The 15,424-nt window shown below is 40.9% G+C and overlaps 1 protein-coding gene across 1 annotated transcript in view; it reads right to left on the minus strand.

The window, feature by feature from the left end:
• Positions 1-15,424, minus strand: part of XPO5 (exportin 5) — a 169,973-nt gene that overhangs the window by 114,533 nt on the left and 40,016 nt on the right. Inside the window, exons 13-14 of the mRNA XM_078786248.1 lie at positions 3,522-3,641; positions 878-1,011 (exon numbers count right to left, since the gene is read on the minus strand). Of these exons, the coding sequence (XP_078642374.1) occupies positions 878-1,011; positions 3,522-3,641 (254 nt within the window). The remainder of the gene's footprint in view (positions 1-877; positions 1,012-3,521; positions 3,642-15,424) is intronic.

The raw sequence follows: 15,424 nt of genomic DNA on the forward strand, positions 1-15,424 counted from the left end.
TGTAGAAAAAAAAATCAAGAAGCTTACCGCCATTGATGCAGCATCTTTTGCACGACCTTACGTAACTCGTTACATTAGTTATTCACGCCTGTTGTTTGTGCTCTTTATGACGTCTTCAAAACAGTAAGTTTCCTGTTTGGAATGATTATTCAATTTAGTTTGACTGCCAGACAGGCGGCCAGAGTAAACAAATCATCTCACTCTGTGCATGTGTGATCAGAACAAATTCAGAGCGAAAGTCCTGTTAAACTACAGGTTTTTTTTCTGATTCATGGTCAAAATAACATTCAATTGAAATATAGTTGTTCCTAGATCAGAAAGTGATGTTTGTAGACTGAAAAAGTGAATGAATTGCTTAAACCCACTTTTCGTGTGTGAGGGGTAAAAAGACAATATCTGGAATAACCTGCTTCCTGTTCCCATCTCACACTTGCCGAGTGATGGTCCAATCGCAAAATTAAAATCTCATATAATGCTTAGATTTTTTTCCATCGTCTTCTCATGTCCTTGCTATTCCTGTTCTTCAGGTATCATTCCCTCCACGTGGAAACATGCATTGATCAACCCAACCCATGTAACTAACATCTCCTAATTAAAACGCAACAAGCTATAGGAATTTGAGATATTCCCATGAATGCAAAAATAATTATTTTTGATAGTCATCAAGTGATTAATAAATTACAATATTAACTCTTCATAAAATGGGAAAAGGGGGAGAGTGGATTACAGTATTCAACCAAGCAATCAAAGACATTGATAAATCTAAACAATAATCTATCTAGAAAGATCACAGTGCATCAAGAAACAAGGAGGATGTAGCGGGTGGAAAAGGGAGAGGGGAGGAAAAAGGAAACCCAATTAGTTTAGGTTCAGGCACCTTTCCGAGGCCTTTCTTCTCCAAAGCGGAGAAAAGCTGGCTCATCGTGTTCTCGAGGAAGGTGGCCATTGCATCCCATTTGAGGAAGGATGGCGAGGAGAAGGTACAAAGTCCACTCCCCTGACCGCTGCTGCCTGCGTGAGCAGGTACAAGCACAGGGCAAGTCAGCGAGGGCCTTCTTGCAGGCCCTGGCCGATGGCCTGGCTCGGACTGCTCCGAGGCAAGGGAAGAGGGGGAAAGCCAGGGTAGTCCAAAGGAACACCGCAGTCATAGTGCATGCATAGATATGCACTGGCAGTGGGCAAATGACCATCAAACCTTTCACGAACATAAAAAAAAAAACCTATAAACACCCCTAACCCCCAAAATGATAGTACTCATGGGGTCTGCCTTGGTTTTGAGAGAACAACTGAAGCAGTGAAAGATATGAAAAAAATACAAGTGAAGGCATGGAAATGTTCATTTCCAAATTACACAAATATGCATGCTTGCAGTTCATCGGAAAATAGTCGAACAATAAACAGATGGTAAATAGGTAAACGTGCAGCATCTCTTCTGTTACATATCGGCATCTTGCATGTAAATTTGTAAAGAGTGGTTAAAGAAAATCAAATGGGGTGGTAAGGGAGAATCTTAGAGCAGGTACAGTACCTTAAGAAAGTATTCACACCACTAGACTTTTTTCACATTTTGTTGTGTTGCAGCTTGAATTTGAAAATGGATTAAATCTCGATTTATTTGTCACTGATCTACACATTGTACTTCAAGCCTTGAGTTGAAGTTGCGAGTGAGTAACTTACAGCCACATGTCAAATTGGCTTTTTTATTTTTATTTTTTAGAAATGGTTGTAAAATAATAAAAAATGAAAAGATGAAATATCTTGAGTCAATAGGAATTCAATCCCTTTCATTTGAGACTCCAAATTGAGCTCAGGTGCATTCAATTTCCTTTGATCATCCTTGAGATGTCTGCAATTTGATTGGAGCCCACCTCTGGCCAATTAAATTGATTGGACATAATTTAGAAAGAAACACACCTTTCTATATAAGGGTCCACGGTTGACAGTGCATGTCAGAGAAGAAAGTCTACCATGGAGTCCAAAGAACTGTCCGTAGAACTCCGAGATGGAATTGTGAGGAGGCATAGATCTGGGGAAGGGTATAAAACAATTTCTAGAGTGTTGAAAGTTCCCAAGAGTAACATGAACTCCATTATTAGCAAAGGAAAGATTATGGAACTACCCAGATTGTTCCTAGAGTTCAATCCGTCCGACCAAACTGAGCAAAAAGAACCTTGGGCAGGGAGGTGATCAAGAACCCAATGAAGAGCAGTACAGAATTCCTTGGCTGAGATGGGAGAACCTGCCGGAATGACAACAGTCTCTGCAGCACTTCACAAGTCTAGGCTTTATGGGAGAGTGGCCAAACAGAAGCCACTCCTGAGAAAAAGGCACATGACAGCATCCCTGGAGTTTGCAAAACAGCATGTGAAAGACTCTGATAGCATGAGGCAAAACATTCTGTGTTCTGATGAGACCAACATTGAACTCTTTGTCCTGAATGCAAAGCGATATGTCTGGCATCACCCATCTGACACCATCCCTACCGTAAAACATGGTGGTAGCAGCATTATGCTATGGGATGTTTTTTAGTGGCAGGAACTGGGAGACGTGTAAGGATAGATGTAACGATGAATGGAGCCAAATACAGGCAAATCCTTGAGGTGAACATACTTTAGAGTGCAAAAGACCTCAGACTGTGTTGAAGATTTACGTTCCAATAGGACAATGACATGAAGCATACAGCCAAAGGAACACTGGAATGGATTTAAAACAAGAATGTGAAGTCCAAGAAAGAATGGGAGAAACTCCCCAAACCCAGATGTACAAAGCTGATACAATCACTGCAAAAGGCGTTTCTACGAAGTATTGACTCAGGGGGTTGAATACTAATGCAAATGGGATATTTCTGTATTTCATTATTAATATTTTGAAAAAAAATTGTAAAAAAAAAATTGCCACTTTGACATTATGGGGTATTATGTGTGGATAAGTGACAAAAAACATTCGCAATTTACTCCATTTTAATTCAGGCTGTAACATAACATGTGAAAAAAGTCATTGGGGTGTGAATACCTTCCGAAGGCACCGTATTTCAAATGAGTGGTGACAACGAAGGGGCATCTGAGATTATGTGCAATTAATGGGAAAAGGAACACAAATTAAAAAGAATTTTTTTTATAGAGTATCAAGACTCAGGAGAGGGGAACAACAGTGGGCAATGGATCAACTGACACAATGGGGCAAAGGAAAAACAATGTAACAAAAGGATGCACCACAGCATTAGGAATGGAACTGCCTAAAGATGGGACCAAGATGTCTGCGAGGAGTGAGTGACTAAAATAGCAGCAGATTGGGTATAATTGATGTAGGGCGTTGAATAATACCAGCGGACAATTGGGTGAAAAGGTAGGTGAACGCGGCCGCATTTCATGCTAGCAAGTACATGATATCAATGTCCATAAGGTGTGAGCTTCAAAATGACAACAAATCAGAATTGATTCATCCTAAGATAAATATAAAAATAAAAATAAAACGACTTAAGAATTGGTATTATTACCTACGGATCAGACATTAGTACTTACAGCCAGTATCAATAGGTTCAGCAAGCAGATGGAGAAGAGAGTCCTTAGCGATCTGGAAAGCAATCTCTGGCTGCAAGCGGCAGCAGAGCCGAACACACTCTCCAAGCTGTGCTCTATATGCTGCGTTAGTGGAAAATAAACAAGTCAGCATATGAACAGGCTGGGTATATACAAGAAATAAAAACAAAATATATGCAGATGTATACAAAAATTAAAACAAAATACAACCAGGGTAAAAAGAGAATCAATGTCTGATCTTTCTGTGGCAGGGTGACCTACATATGCAAGATCCAAATGTAGAGTTTCATCGCAAAACGCGATAAATCCACAGGATGTTGGTTTTGAGAAAACTTACGTTTTTTATAAAGAATAGACGGAGAGGAAAATACCAAAATTAAAACCTCAATGTTTTATTGAATGTAATCATATTATAAAATGTGTTGACACAAAATCATGGTTTTTCACTCTCTTGAACAAAAAGTGTAATTAGACGGATTTTTGACAAAAAGCGATATATCCACCGGTTATGTTTGGGTAATGTGCTATACGTGGATACATCACTGAAAGATTACAAAATTAGTTCTGTTCTAGGTGAGTATTGTATTAAACTCGGAACTTAGATGAAACTCGGAAGCAAAAAGTTGGGACTTAGATGAAAAGCAGGAATTCTGATTTGCAGGTAAGTATTGATTAAAACTCGGACTTAGATAAAAAGCAAAGGCCTTTGAAACTTAGCCCGAATTTTGTAGATCATCTCTGGACATCTCCACACTGTTTATGCCCTGATATTGTATGAAAAATAAAATCAGATTGTTTCAACTTCCTAAATAACATTCAAATAATAAAGAACAAAGTCCTTCGAAATTTGGCCAGAACTTTTCGCACCTTGTAGGTCATCTCTCGACAACAGTGTTTATGCCCCGATATTAATATATGAATGATCGTTTTTAGGCCATTTTCCCCGCTAGAGCGGGGGTTAGCCTTGCGGGCCCCATGACAATCATGGTTCCCTGTTTGAGGCAATGTTTTTATGGCCGGATGCCATTCCTGGCGCCAACCCTTAGTCGCCTCTTACGATGCGCAGGGATACGGTGTACCTATTCTAAATCGGGGTACACACCGTGGTCATTCATCCCAGCAAGCTGGTACTCAATTTGCCGACCTCGGAAGGATGACAGGCTGAGTCAACCCCCGTGGCGTTAATTCAGCGATCGACCGGGATTCAAACCCAGGATCCTAGGAGCCCAAGCCGGCACCCCAACCGCTAAGCCAACACCAGTTTATGCCCTGATATTGTATGAAATAATACAGGATTGTACAATGCGCTACAGGGTAAAACAACACAGTATCAAAAGCGACATAGAAGCGATTGTTCATGGTTGTGGCAGCAAAAGGCACATTCCTGCACTGACTCATCAATCCATATCACTTTCCTGAGCGTCATTATTATTGATATCTGAGAATGCATCGTCATAGAACTGCATTATATCGTCCGCAGCCCCCATTTCTCTCAACAGGTTTTCAACATCCTTCTTTTTTGTGGCTTTGACAGAGGAAACCATCGCAAGAGATGCTTGGTTTGAAGTTCCCCCAGTTTTTGCCTTGTTTTAGGACGCTGTGATAACAGTACTCTGCGGCATAAGTCGACTTAAACCCAACCTGCTCGCTGGTAAGGGAAAGCATGCGGGCATCGCTCAGTTTGAATGACCTCTGTGACTTCCAAAAAGCATGCGTCTCGGACTTAAAATCAAACGCATGCCAGTCTTCTCCATAGACATGAAGGTTCTCATGCTTCTTCATAATGGAATAATACTCCTCAGGAAGCATGATTGTGTCGTGTTTTCGAATCATTTGCTCAATATGACCAAAGACACGATCTGCCGGAAGGAAACTGTGCCCTCTGATTGGAAATGTGTACTCAACATTCAAATTGGGAAACGCCGTTTTCCGTAGAACACTCAACATTGAAAGGACATTCATGTTTTTGTTCTGTCTATAGCACGAGTCACTGAACAACTGCAGTTTTTTTGAAGCCCGAATTTTGCCATTCAGATGAACCCTGAAACAGTTATCAAGTGCTGAGGCTATCATATTGGAGTCCTTTTTATTTTGGTGCTCCATCCACACATAGAGGTGAACATCATTTGTTCTGAGGGCTGTCTTTCCCATGATGAACAACTACCCCAAACAGGTAGGTACAACTGATGCGAATAGTAGGCCTGACCTGTGGGGGTTCGAGGCAAAACCATATTTTGCATCATATCAAAACAGACTGTGGTGGAATCCTCCTGAATTCTACCAAGTAAATCGTAAAAAACCCTGGCTCGTCTTCTGTGTAAAATAAACATAGGTGCGTTGGTCTTCTTTTCATCATCAGTCAAATGAGGATCATTTACTGACAGCTTGTAATTAGCGCACGTTGCACAAGCATCTGTTGCCGGATGGCCGAATGGAGGGCGCTGATTGGCTGAGCGGATATATCGCGTTTTGTGTAAAAAGCCTGGTGTTGGCTTAGCGGTTAGGGTGCCGGCTTGGGATCCTGGGTTCTAATCCCGGTCGATCGCTGAATTAACGCCAGCGGGGTTGACTCAGCCTGTCATCCTTCCGAGGTCGGCAAATTGAGTACCAGCTTGCTGGGATGAATGATCACGGTGTGTACCCCGATTTAGAATAGGTACACCTATTTCACCTAACACCTATTCAGGAAGGGCATCTGGCCATAAAAACATTGCCTCAAAAAGGGAACTATGATTGTCATGGGGCCCGCAAGGCTAACCCCCGCTCTAGCGGGGAAAATGGCCTTAAAACGATCATTCATTCATTCATTGTGTAAAAAGGGGAAGGGCGCATATCGCGGTATGAAAAGAAAGCGGATATTCAAAGAGCTTAAACTGAAGGAAATATAGCGTGTTGCTAAAAACTAGACTGATGACAGCGTCCGGCTATGCATTGACAATATAAGGGTGGTGCCAACTCCAAAATGTTGGATATGGCGTTTATCGCGTTTTGCGATGAAACTCTTCAAATACAACTTCCTGGTAGGGTGGTCTACCTAAGCCTGTGACAGACCACCAAGATTGAATGAACCAATAACTAATGCCTGAGCCCATCTATCAAGGAAAGTAAAGTAATCAAGATCTGATGCAGAGTCTGCAATCACCCTTGATGAAGATGACCTTTTGGCTGAAACGTCTAAAAGAGCCTTTGTCTTGTTAACTCTAAACCATTGTGTGCTCGTGGTGCCTTTTTGGATTTCTCACTTTTCTATTTTTCAAATGGCTTAACTTGTGCTATTGCATCAAGATCTTCAATGGAGGATCTTCAATGGCCGAAATTAGTATGTAACAAACGGAAACCATTTCATTTTAACACAAGTTTGTACCATACCAGAATTCCAACAGCAAGAATGGCCTAGTGCCATGTTCTTGATTAAGACAATCTTAACACCAATGAAACTGTGCTGACAAACAAAGGTCACTAGGGTGCATCAAACGCCCCTATGTCAAGAAAACAATCTGTCCCCAATTTTATTTTGTTCCAGTCATAAAATAAAGTTCCTATGCAAAATTTGGTAAGGTTTTGATATCATCTTCTGGGTCCACCTCAGCAAATTAGATTTTGAGTCGGTAGTATTAGAGTCAGAAATTTGACACGCAGCTGTTTTGAGGCCCATAAATAAAAATTAAAGGATTGACCGATTGCTACATACAATAGCTCTTTGGAAAGGTATTATTGTGCTCTGTAGCAATATATAATCATCATAGGGATAGGGATATAATTCACTTATACACAAATAGTCAAAATCATGATTTTATTGGTATAATCATATTACTCTAGTAGCTCATGGTGGTTGAGTATGCACTTTATTGTACAGACCTAAACTCTTCAGGAATCCACTAATTGAAGGTCCAGGAACAATATTTGGTTGGTAACACATTTGCCACTGACGGCGAAATAGCTGAAATGGCCATACCCCTTTTTGGGCCACGCCCCCTTTTTTGCCGTGACTGTATCTACAGAACCGTTGGACCTAGGAGGTTGCCCGACCACTCAAAATTTGCGCAATGGCCACATTATGGGGGGTCAGTAATACATTTTCATATCCAAAAGTCAATGGTTTTTAAGATAATTGCCAAAAACCGATTTCAACATGTTACAAACTACAATTGTATGATACCACCAAGGCCACAACATTATATGACACTTATACCTTTTGCATCATCCTATTTTGGAATTTACTTATTTGGATTTCTACACTTTTCGCCTTTACTACAGCCACAAAACGTGACACATTTAATGTTCCTGTCTCTGCAAGTGCACGTTTTGGTACTCATACATGCTCTTGGGCATTTGCATGGAGGAGGCAGGTCATCGGGCCTGCACGATACTGGCAGTATCACTGGTGTTATGCCAACGTCCGTTGCTTCATACCCATACTGGAGTGGATCTGGTTTGGTGACGGCAGGAGTTGGGGCTTGCAACCACATCTTACACTGAAGAAATGCTCGCTTTATGTGTTCTCGTAGCGTTGATGAACAGCACACAAGCTGGTTGAAGTCCAGTTCTTTCTTGGAGTTGTGGTACTGCTCCCATCGATATTCATCGAAAGTGGAACAGTCGGTCTTCTTTAATCCAGACACAAGGAACTTTTCAGCATTGCTTGTTATCTGTGGTGACAGTTCTTCTACACCAAACCCTTCCAGTAGGGAGAGATCGATGGATGCTTTCAGGCCAGACAGCTTTGGACCCACCTTGCTGGTACTGTCGCAACCGCTGAGAGCATGAATGGCTGGGAGACACGACACCAAACCGTTGTCCAGTTGATCAACCAACATGTGGACTGGTACAGTTTTCTTTGTTTTCCGGTTACCAAGCTTCACGTACAGCTTTTGTAGTTGCCAGGTTGTGTTGAAGTGGAAGATGAGGTTGACAAAGACATCTGTGTCAGGCGAGTCGACCAAGACTGATTGAACCCCGTGTTTCACAACACCATCATTAATATGGAACATGATTCTGTCGTCGGCTTCTTCTTGGTTGCTTGAGAGCTCTGCGATCTGTGTTTCAGTGCCAGCTAACAGTTTCCTGCATTCACCCCCATATACTCCTCCAAAGAATATTTCCTTGTCCGACTCGACATTCTGCAGCATCCACTTGAAGACATACTCCTGCAACCGAACTTTGTTCAACATTGAGCTCCAGAACATATCAAGATCGACAGGGAGTTTCTGATTGTCAGACCCAATGGTGATTGTGATTTGTTCTGAGGAACTTCGCTGTGCCCGTTCCATTTGCTTGATTGATGATTTTTGATAAACATCAAAAATAATGTCTATTCTTGTGGACACGGAGCCTGTAGCAAGAATCCTGTTGGAAAGACTCTCAGCCAATTCCCCGAATGTGTGAAGGCCCAACTTTTTCATCGGTAGTTTACGCACAAGTGCCATGAAGTCCACTATTGTCATCTGAGCGTCACTCTTTACATTCCTCGTCTCCTGTGGAAGGCGACTGACAAGTTCCCTGGCTAAGGAGGCTTTATCGGGCTTCTTCAATTTGATGCCATCTTTACATTCAGTGGTGAGGAACTGGGATGTGCTGGTCAATTCATACTTCAGGAGTTCTAGCATGCTGTACCCTCTTTCTCTAGCATAGTCAATGTACCTAACCGTTTCCGCTGCATCCTTTTTCGCCATCAATTTCTTCGCTGTGAACGGAGTAGAAGTACGTTTCACGAAAACAGTCTTGCGGTTGGTAGGGATTGTATCATGTAGGTGCTTCTCCTTATCCTGAAATCTGGTCTCAACAAACTCTTCATAACTCTTCTCACCAATTTCCAGGCATTCAAGTAATCCGTCGACAACCTCCTGGGGAATGTCAGCTCCAGTAGAGATGTTCTGAAGTCTGATTCCAGCGTCGAACGGATTGTTGATGGATTTTATGTAATCCAGAAGGGCCTTTGCACGAACATGGCCAATCTTCGTAGAACTTGGATTGAACTCATGGTGTAGGCTCAGCTCACTGTCATCTTTGTCTCCCAAGTTGCACCATTCCAGCAGCTGTGCCACATGAAGATCTTTCTCATGCTTTAGGAGATTCCATAAGGCTACTGCTTCTTTCTGTCTGGTCATCCCAATGATACCTCCAGCAACCTTGGCGGGTTTATTGTAACACTTCTCGAGTGCCATGTCAAATCCTACTGCACTGCCTTGTCGGGTAGTGTGGTACATCACCCATCCACCATCTGTAAAGCATCTGTAGATACCCGGGAACTTCCTTTGTAGGTCCAGGCAATCTTCAAGGAACAGCGTACCCCATCTGCTATAGTTTGTCCGGCCAAACCCGAAGAACAAAGGCATGCACCTCCGCACAGCTGAAACGACAAAACACCCATGACCGGAATTTCTAGCCATGTCTAGACTCTAGTCTAGACTCTAGACTAAATTCTAGTCTAGACTCTAGTCTAGACTCTAGTCTTGACTCTAGTCTTGACTCTAGTCTTGACTCTAGTCTAGACTCTAGTCTAGTCTAGACTCTTCAGGAATCAAGTAATTGAACAATAGGAACAGGAACAGGAACAATTACGAATAATATTGTAGTTCGTAACATGTTGAAATCGGTTTTTGGCAATTATCTTAAAAACCATTGACTTTTGGATATGAAAATGTATTACTGACCCCCCATAATGTGGCCATTGCGCAAATTTTGAGTGGTCGGGCAACCTCCTAGGTCCAACGGTTCTGTAGATACAGTCACGGCAAAAAAGGGGGCGTGGCCCAAAAAGGGGTGTGGCCATTTCAGCTATTTCGCCGTCAGTGGCAAATGTGTTACCAACCAAATATTGTTCCTGGACCTTCAATTAGTGGATTCCTGAAGAGTTTAGGTCTGTACAATAAAGTGCATACTCAACCACCATGAGCTACTCTAGTATATGTATTATAGATACCAGAATGATATAATTTTTATTACAGTAGAATCATATATACACAATCTTAGCATTTATCATCTTAATACGAGTACATCTGACTATGGATGAACATGAAAATAGAAACAAAACAAAGATACTGTAGTTTTCATGGATATTTCTGACAGTTTAGTCTTGAGCTGCTCGCTTTCGAAGATTCGGTTTCTCCTTGCGGTTGTGCTCAACAACTTGTAGCACATTTTGGTAGTGGTCTTCACTTCTGGCTGCTGAAAGGAAGTCGGAGCTAAGCTTAACTCCCCTTTCTGCAGAGTCGTTCACCACATTCAAGGCTTCAACATTAGTCCATTATGTCTGGTAGGCTGCAGAGTTAGTCCATTCTTGAACATCGGTAACTAGAAATGCCCAGTCAAGCTTCAGATGATGAAATAGGTACCATGAATCTGGTCCAACAAAATCAGCCAGAGTGGTCTTCTCAGTCAAGTCATCAGGAAATCTGGGCTTTCCAAACCCAGTACCAAACCGTCCTTGTGGGTTGGTTACTGGAAAATCTGGCTGAACCTCCAGAAGTCTGTCTGCCAGAGCACGGCGATGGTCATGAGGAACAACTGAGCTGAAGAGGGCAAGTGGAACCATCTCTTCTGTGAGGTACCAGAGATGTCGTTTGAAGGCTTTCAGGGCACTTCTTGAGATTCCAGCATTGACAGCTTCATACTGTTTCAGTTTGGAGATGAGCTGCAGGTCATTCCATGGGGCATCGGTGACAGAGGTACATGTCATCCACCAGGAGCTGTATACTAGAGTGACAAATGTGACAAATTCTCTGATCTTTGGCACTTGTTTTTCTGTGGTAATTGTACCTGCTGGAAGATCAGCGATTTGTTTTTCGAAGAGACATAATTTGATTGAGTAGAGGAGCTTCGCCATCCATCTGGCTTTATGCAGTGCACCAGGACGCTTGAAGGTTATTTGATGTTCAGCTACTTCACCATCAAGGAATACAGTACACAGATCAACAAATTCCAAATAATCATCACGTCTTAGAGATTGCTCGGTGTGACAGAGTCTGAGAACATTATTTTGCCAGTCACTTGTCAAACTTGTTGCTGCTTCATTTAGTTGAGATGGATCAAATCGTGAAAGTGGTTCATTGAATGTGTGTGGAAACATTTCAAAGTTCTTGCGAAACCTTGAGAAGAGGAAGATATCTGGTGACTTAGATGCTTCAACTTTAAGATCAGTAAAAATGTGCGTAAGAATGACTTCACCAATGTGGTGTCTGCAGCCTGACCACAGAAGAGCTTTGTTAAGCCGCGCCGTTGTTGAATTGTTACACAAGCTGCACTGATGTGGCCAGTGTTAGATGCAGTTGTGTCAAATGTCAAGTTGACAACATTATCTTGGCAGTTCCATGATTCAAGTAGGTTATTAGTCAGCTGAGCAATTATATCTCCAGATTTACGGTCTGTTCCAGGCTTGTAGGATGGAACACCCAGCAGCTTCATATCAGTTTGAGAACCCAAAAGCACAGCCAGGCGTTCTTCAAAAGTGTTTTGGTTAGTTAAGCATGGAAGCAGCTTTGAGTCCCAGTGCAACGTAGCAAGCTTCGGAGGTATCCATTTGTCCTTACAGGTAGTAGCAATATGCTGTCCAATTTTGCGTCTTGATTTATCTGCTGTAGCATATGATGTTGACACCTTCACTACATCCCCTCCTGTTTCTTCAATAAGAGCTTCTGTGAAAGCAGCCTGTTGGGTTGGTGTCATCTTCATCCTTGTTGCCAGTGAAACAAGACTGGGCCTCTTCAGGATGTCATGTGGAATGAAAACTGATGTGCCAGGTCTAACTAAACGATGATGACTTCTTGAGGTTGTTGGTGTGCTTGTTGAAGGTCCAAGAGTTACTTCTTCATCACTGTCACTAATATTATACACAGTGGTTGTAGTATTTATGTTGAACTCCAGCTCCATACTTGCTCGCCTCTCTGATTCTTTTTCCTCGCGGTTCACTTTACGCTGCATCTTATCTGCCAACAGTTTATCTTGGCAGCCAAATGTTGCACAGCGATCTGTCTTCATAGATTCCAGGAATGCTAAGTCTTCAGGATTCTTGATGTGAGAACTAGCATCATTGGGCCACAAGGGAAATGTCTCCATAAATTTCATCTCCATTTGATTCACCTTTGTGATGCTTGCTGGAGTTGTTCTTCGGTTGATAGGGATTGATCTAAGCTTGGAATTATCATCTGCAAGTTTGATAATTTTCTCAATAGCCTTGCGTTCAGAGATGATAGGAATATTAGCCTTGCCATAAAATGGTGTCACTTTCTGCAGTACAAGCTTTGCTGATTCCCACCGAGAGCGTCGTTCAAGTTTGCCATCTTCCGTGTGCCACATGAAACAACGTAGTACTTGTAAACAAGTTGGAAGTCTAGTGCCATTGATCTGGGAATCTTGTTGTTATGGCACTTCCAAGACCAAACACTTTGGTGGACTCTCTTGTTGCAACAGATGCTTTCTTTACTGTGCCATCCATTGTTTTATCTGAAAGAAAAAGGTAGTATTAGTAACAATAATGTCATTTCATAATTATGTACAACAAATAAATCAATTATCCAATTTTATTAGAGTATAGCCTAATAATTGTTTTAATCATCTTGTCTAGTTAAAAGATCTCTGTAAAGACAAGATGACTACAACATTCAGGATATTCTTTAATTTATATATTATATTTTAAAAATACTCTTCATTTCGCTTTATATCCATATTTTGAAAAAAATCATTATTTTGACTATTTGTATATAAATGAATTGTATCCCTATCCCTATGATGATGATATATTGCTACAGAGCACAATAATACCTTTACAAAGAGTTATTATATGTAGCAATCAGTCAATCCTTTCATTTTTATTTATGGGCCTCAAAACAGCTGCGTGTCAAATTTCCAACTCTGATACCACCGACTCAAAATATGAAATGGTGAGGTGGACCCAGAAGATGATGTCCAAACCTTACCAAATTTTGCATAGCAACTTTATTTTATGATTGGAACAAAAAAAAATTTGGGACAGATCAATCCAACATCTTTTAAAAAATAGTTGGGCGTTTGATGCACCCTAAAGGTCACGTGTCATGAGGTGGTGATTTGTGGCGGGGAGAGGGGACTGACCCAACTTGCATGGTGCATTACTTATATTTCAGATACAACAGTAACTTAGAATGCATGTAAATTAGAAGGTTGATTATTGAAGAATATAAATCTGTTATTTGTTTCTCACGAAAGAGAATAATTAAAAAATACTTGAGATTGTATAGAAAAAAAACAAACTAGAAACATCTCAAAATGCAAAGCCTAACTGCATCCACTTTGTCCTCCAACTAAAAGTTAACTTGATGAAAACAACAGCTTAAAAAAGTATAATTTATTAATTTTCCATTTTGAACTCATCATAAAAGTTTATTCAAAATTTTATGACAAAAACCTTTCAAAACCAGTCAGCCAAATCAAATCTGGCACATTTCCTGTATCACCATTTTTAAGCCATCTTATCTCGATTCTCGAAGAGATTAACTTATAAAATGGATGTCTAACCGATATCCTCCACCCCAACCCCTCCAAACGTTCAGAACCTGTCTTCTACAAAGATGCCTCTAAAGGGCAACCAACAATGGATCATCTTCAAGGTGAACAATAACGAGCAATCAGAGATTGCAGACCTTCACCAGGACGTGCTTTTAGTGTTTAAGGCTTTTGTGTTAAAACAAATAAGGCAGCCAAACCACGTGACCAATGACATCATTATTTTTTCTCCACCAATTTATCCCAAGATGACGCTCAAGAAATTTCATCTTGATCGGATGAAGTTTTGTACTTGTCGAATGACGTCATAATGGAGGCACCCATGACATCGTCATTAACATATGTTATTCCCCTTGGAGAGTACTTTATAATTATCCATGTCTCAATTTTTTCTATGCAGTGCTTTTGGAGACAGAGGTGCAAAGTTTTTCGGTTTTTCAAAGACGGCACCCATACCACGTGACCTAAGACGTCATAATTATTATTATTATTATCTTTTTTTTTTTTTTTACACTTCCAGAGGAGGAGGTGCACCTTTGGTGAAAATTTCCTTTCAATCGGACCAACGGTTGCAGAGAAAATCATATTTATTCTGTGCGGACAAACAGACAGACAAACAAAAACAAACGGACTCAAACGCTGCTCTGGCGAGGGTAACAAAATGCAACACTACTGAGATTTTGTAGGCCAACTACATGTAGTGGTGTTGGTAGTGGATTACATTTATGTCTGTCTTTTAAATATTATCTCATTTACATTACAATAAGAGTAAAATAATATCTCGAACTAAACTCTGGAGAGAGCAACAGCAAGAAAATAAGAAAAACCAAAAGCTAATGAACAATATTATGAAAGTGAAAAAGAAATTAAAGAAATGCTTTGCGTCTACTTCATTTACAAAGAGTGCCCCATTGACTAAATGTAAAAGATGATCAAAGGCTAGCACTCAAAAAGTTTCACACTGAAGGAAAAGAAAGAACTTGAGAAGGCTCAGAAACCAAAAACATCTGCTGTTTGCAATAAATAAATATAAACAACCAAAAGGTTAGCTCTCCAACCACTTAAGTGTTCAATGGAAACAAGCATTGATGAGGCATTATCCCGAGGCACTGAGCACAGAAGAGATGTAAACATAGCAGTCTTGGCACCCAAATTGTGCTCGCAAAGCCCAAATGGGTAAACTAATTAATAGCCAATAAAGCAACACTATGCAAGCTAATGAAGAAAAATGGCTGGTGCTCAAAGATAATGCTGTATTTGTTAGTGTCATACTGGCAAAACAAAAGGGCAACACATGCATTCTTAAATCCCAGGACCATGTTGAAAATTCCACCGGCTCTTCAAGCTCCTTAAATCCTTGTCAAGAATCTGCAGAGTTATCAAAACTCACTCAAAAGGAATCGATA

Source organism: Myxine glutinosa, chromosome 1 (genome assembly GCF_964187855.1).
Source record: "Myxine glutinosa chromosome 1, kmMyxGlut1.1, whole genome shotgun sequence".
Lineage (NCBI taxonomy): Eukaryota > Metazoa > Chordata > Myxini > Myxiniformes > Myxinidae > Myxine > Myxine glutinosa.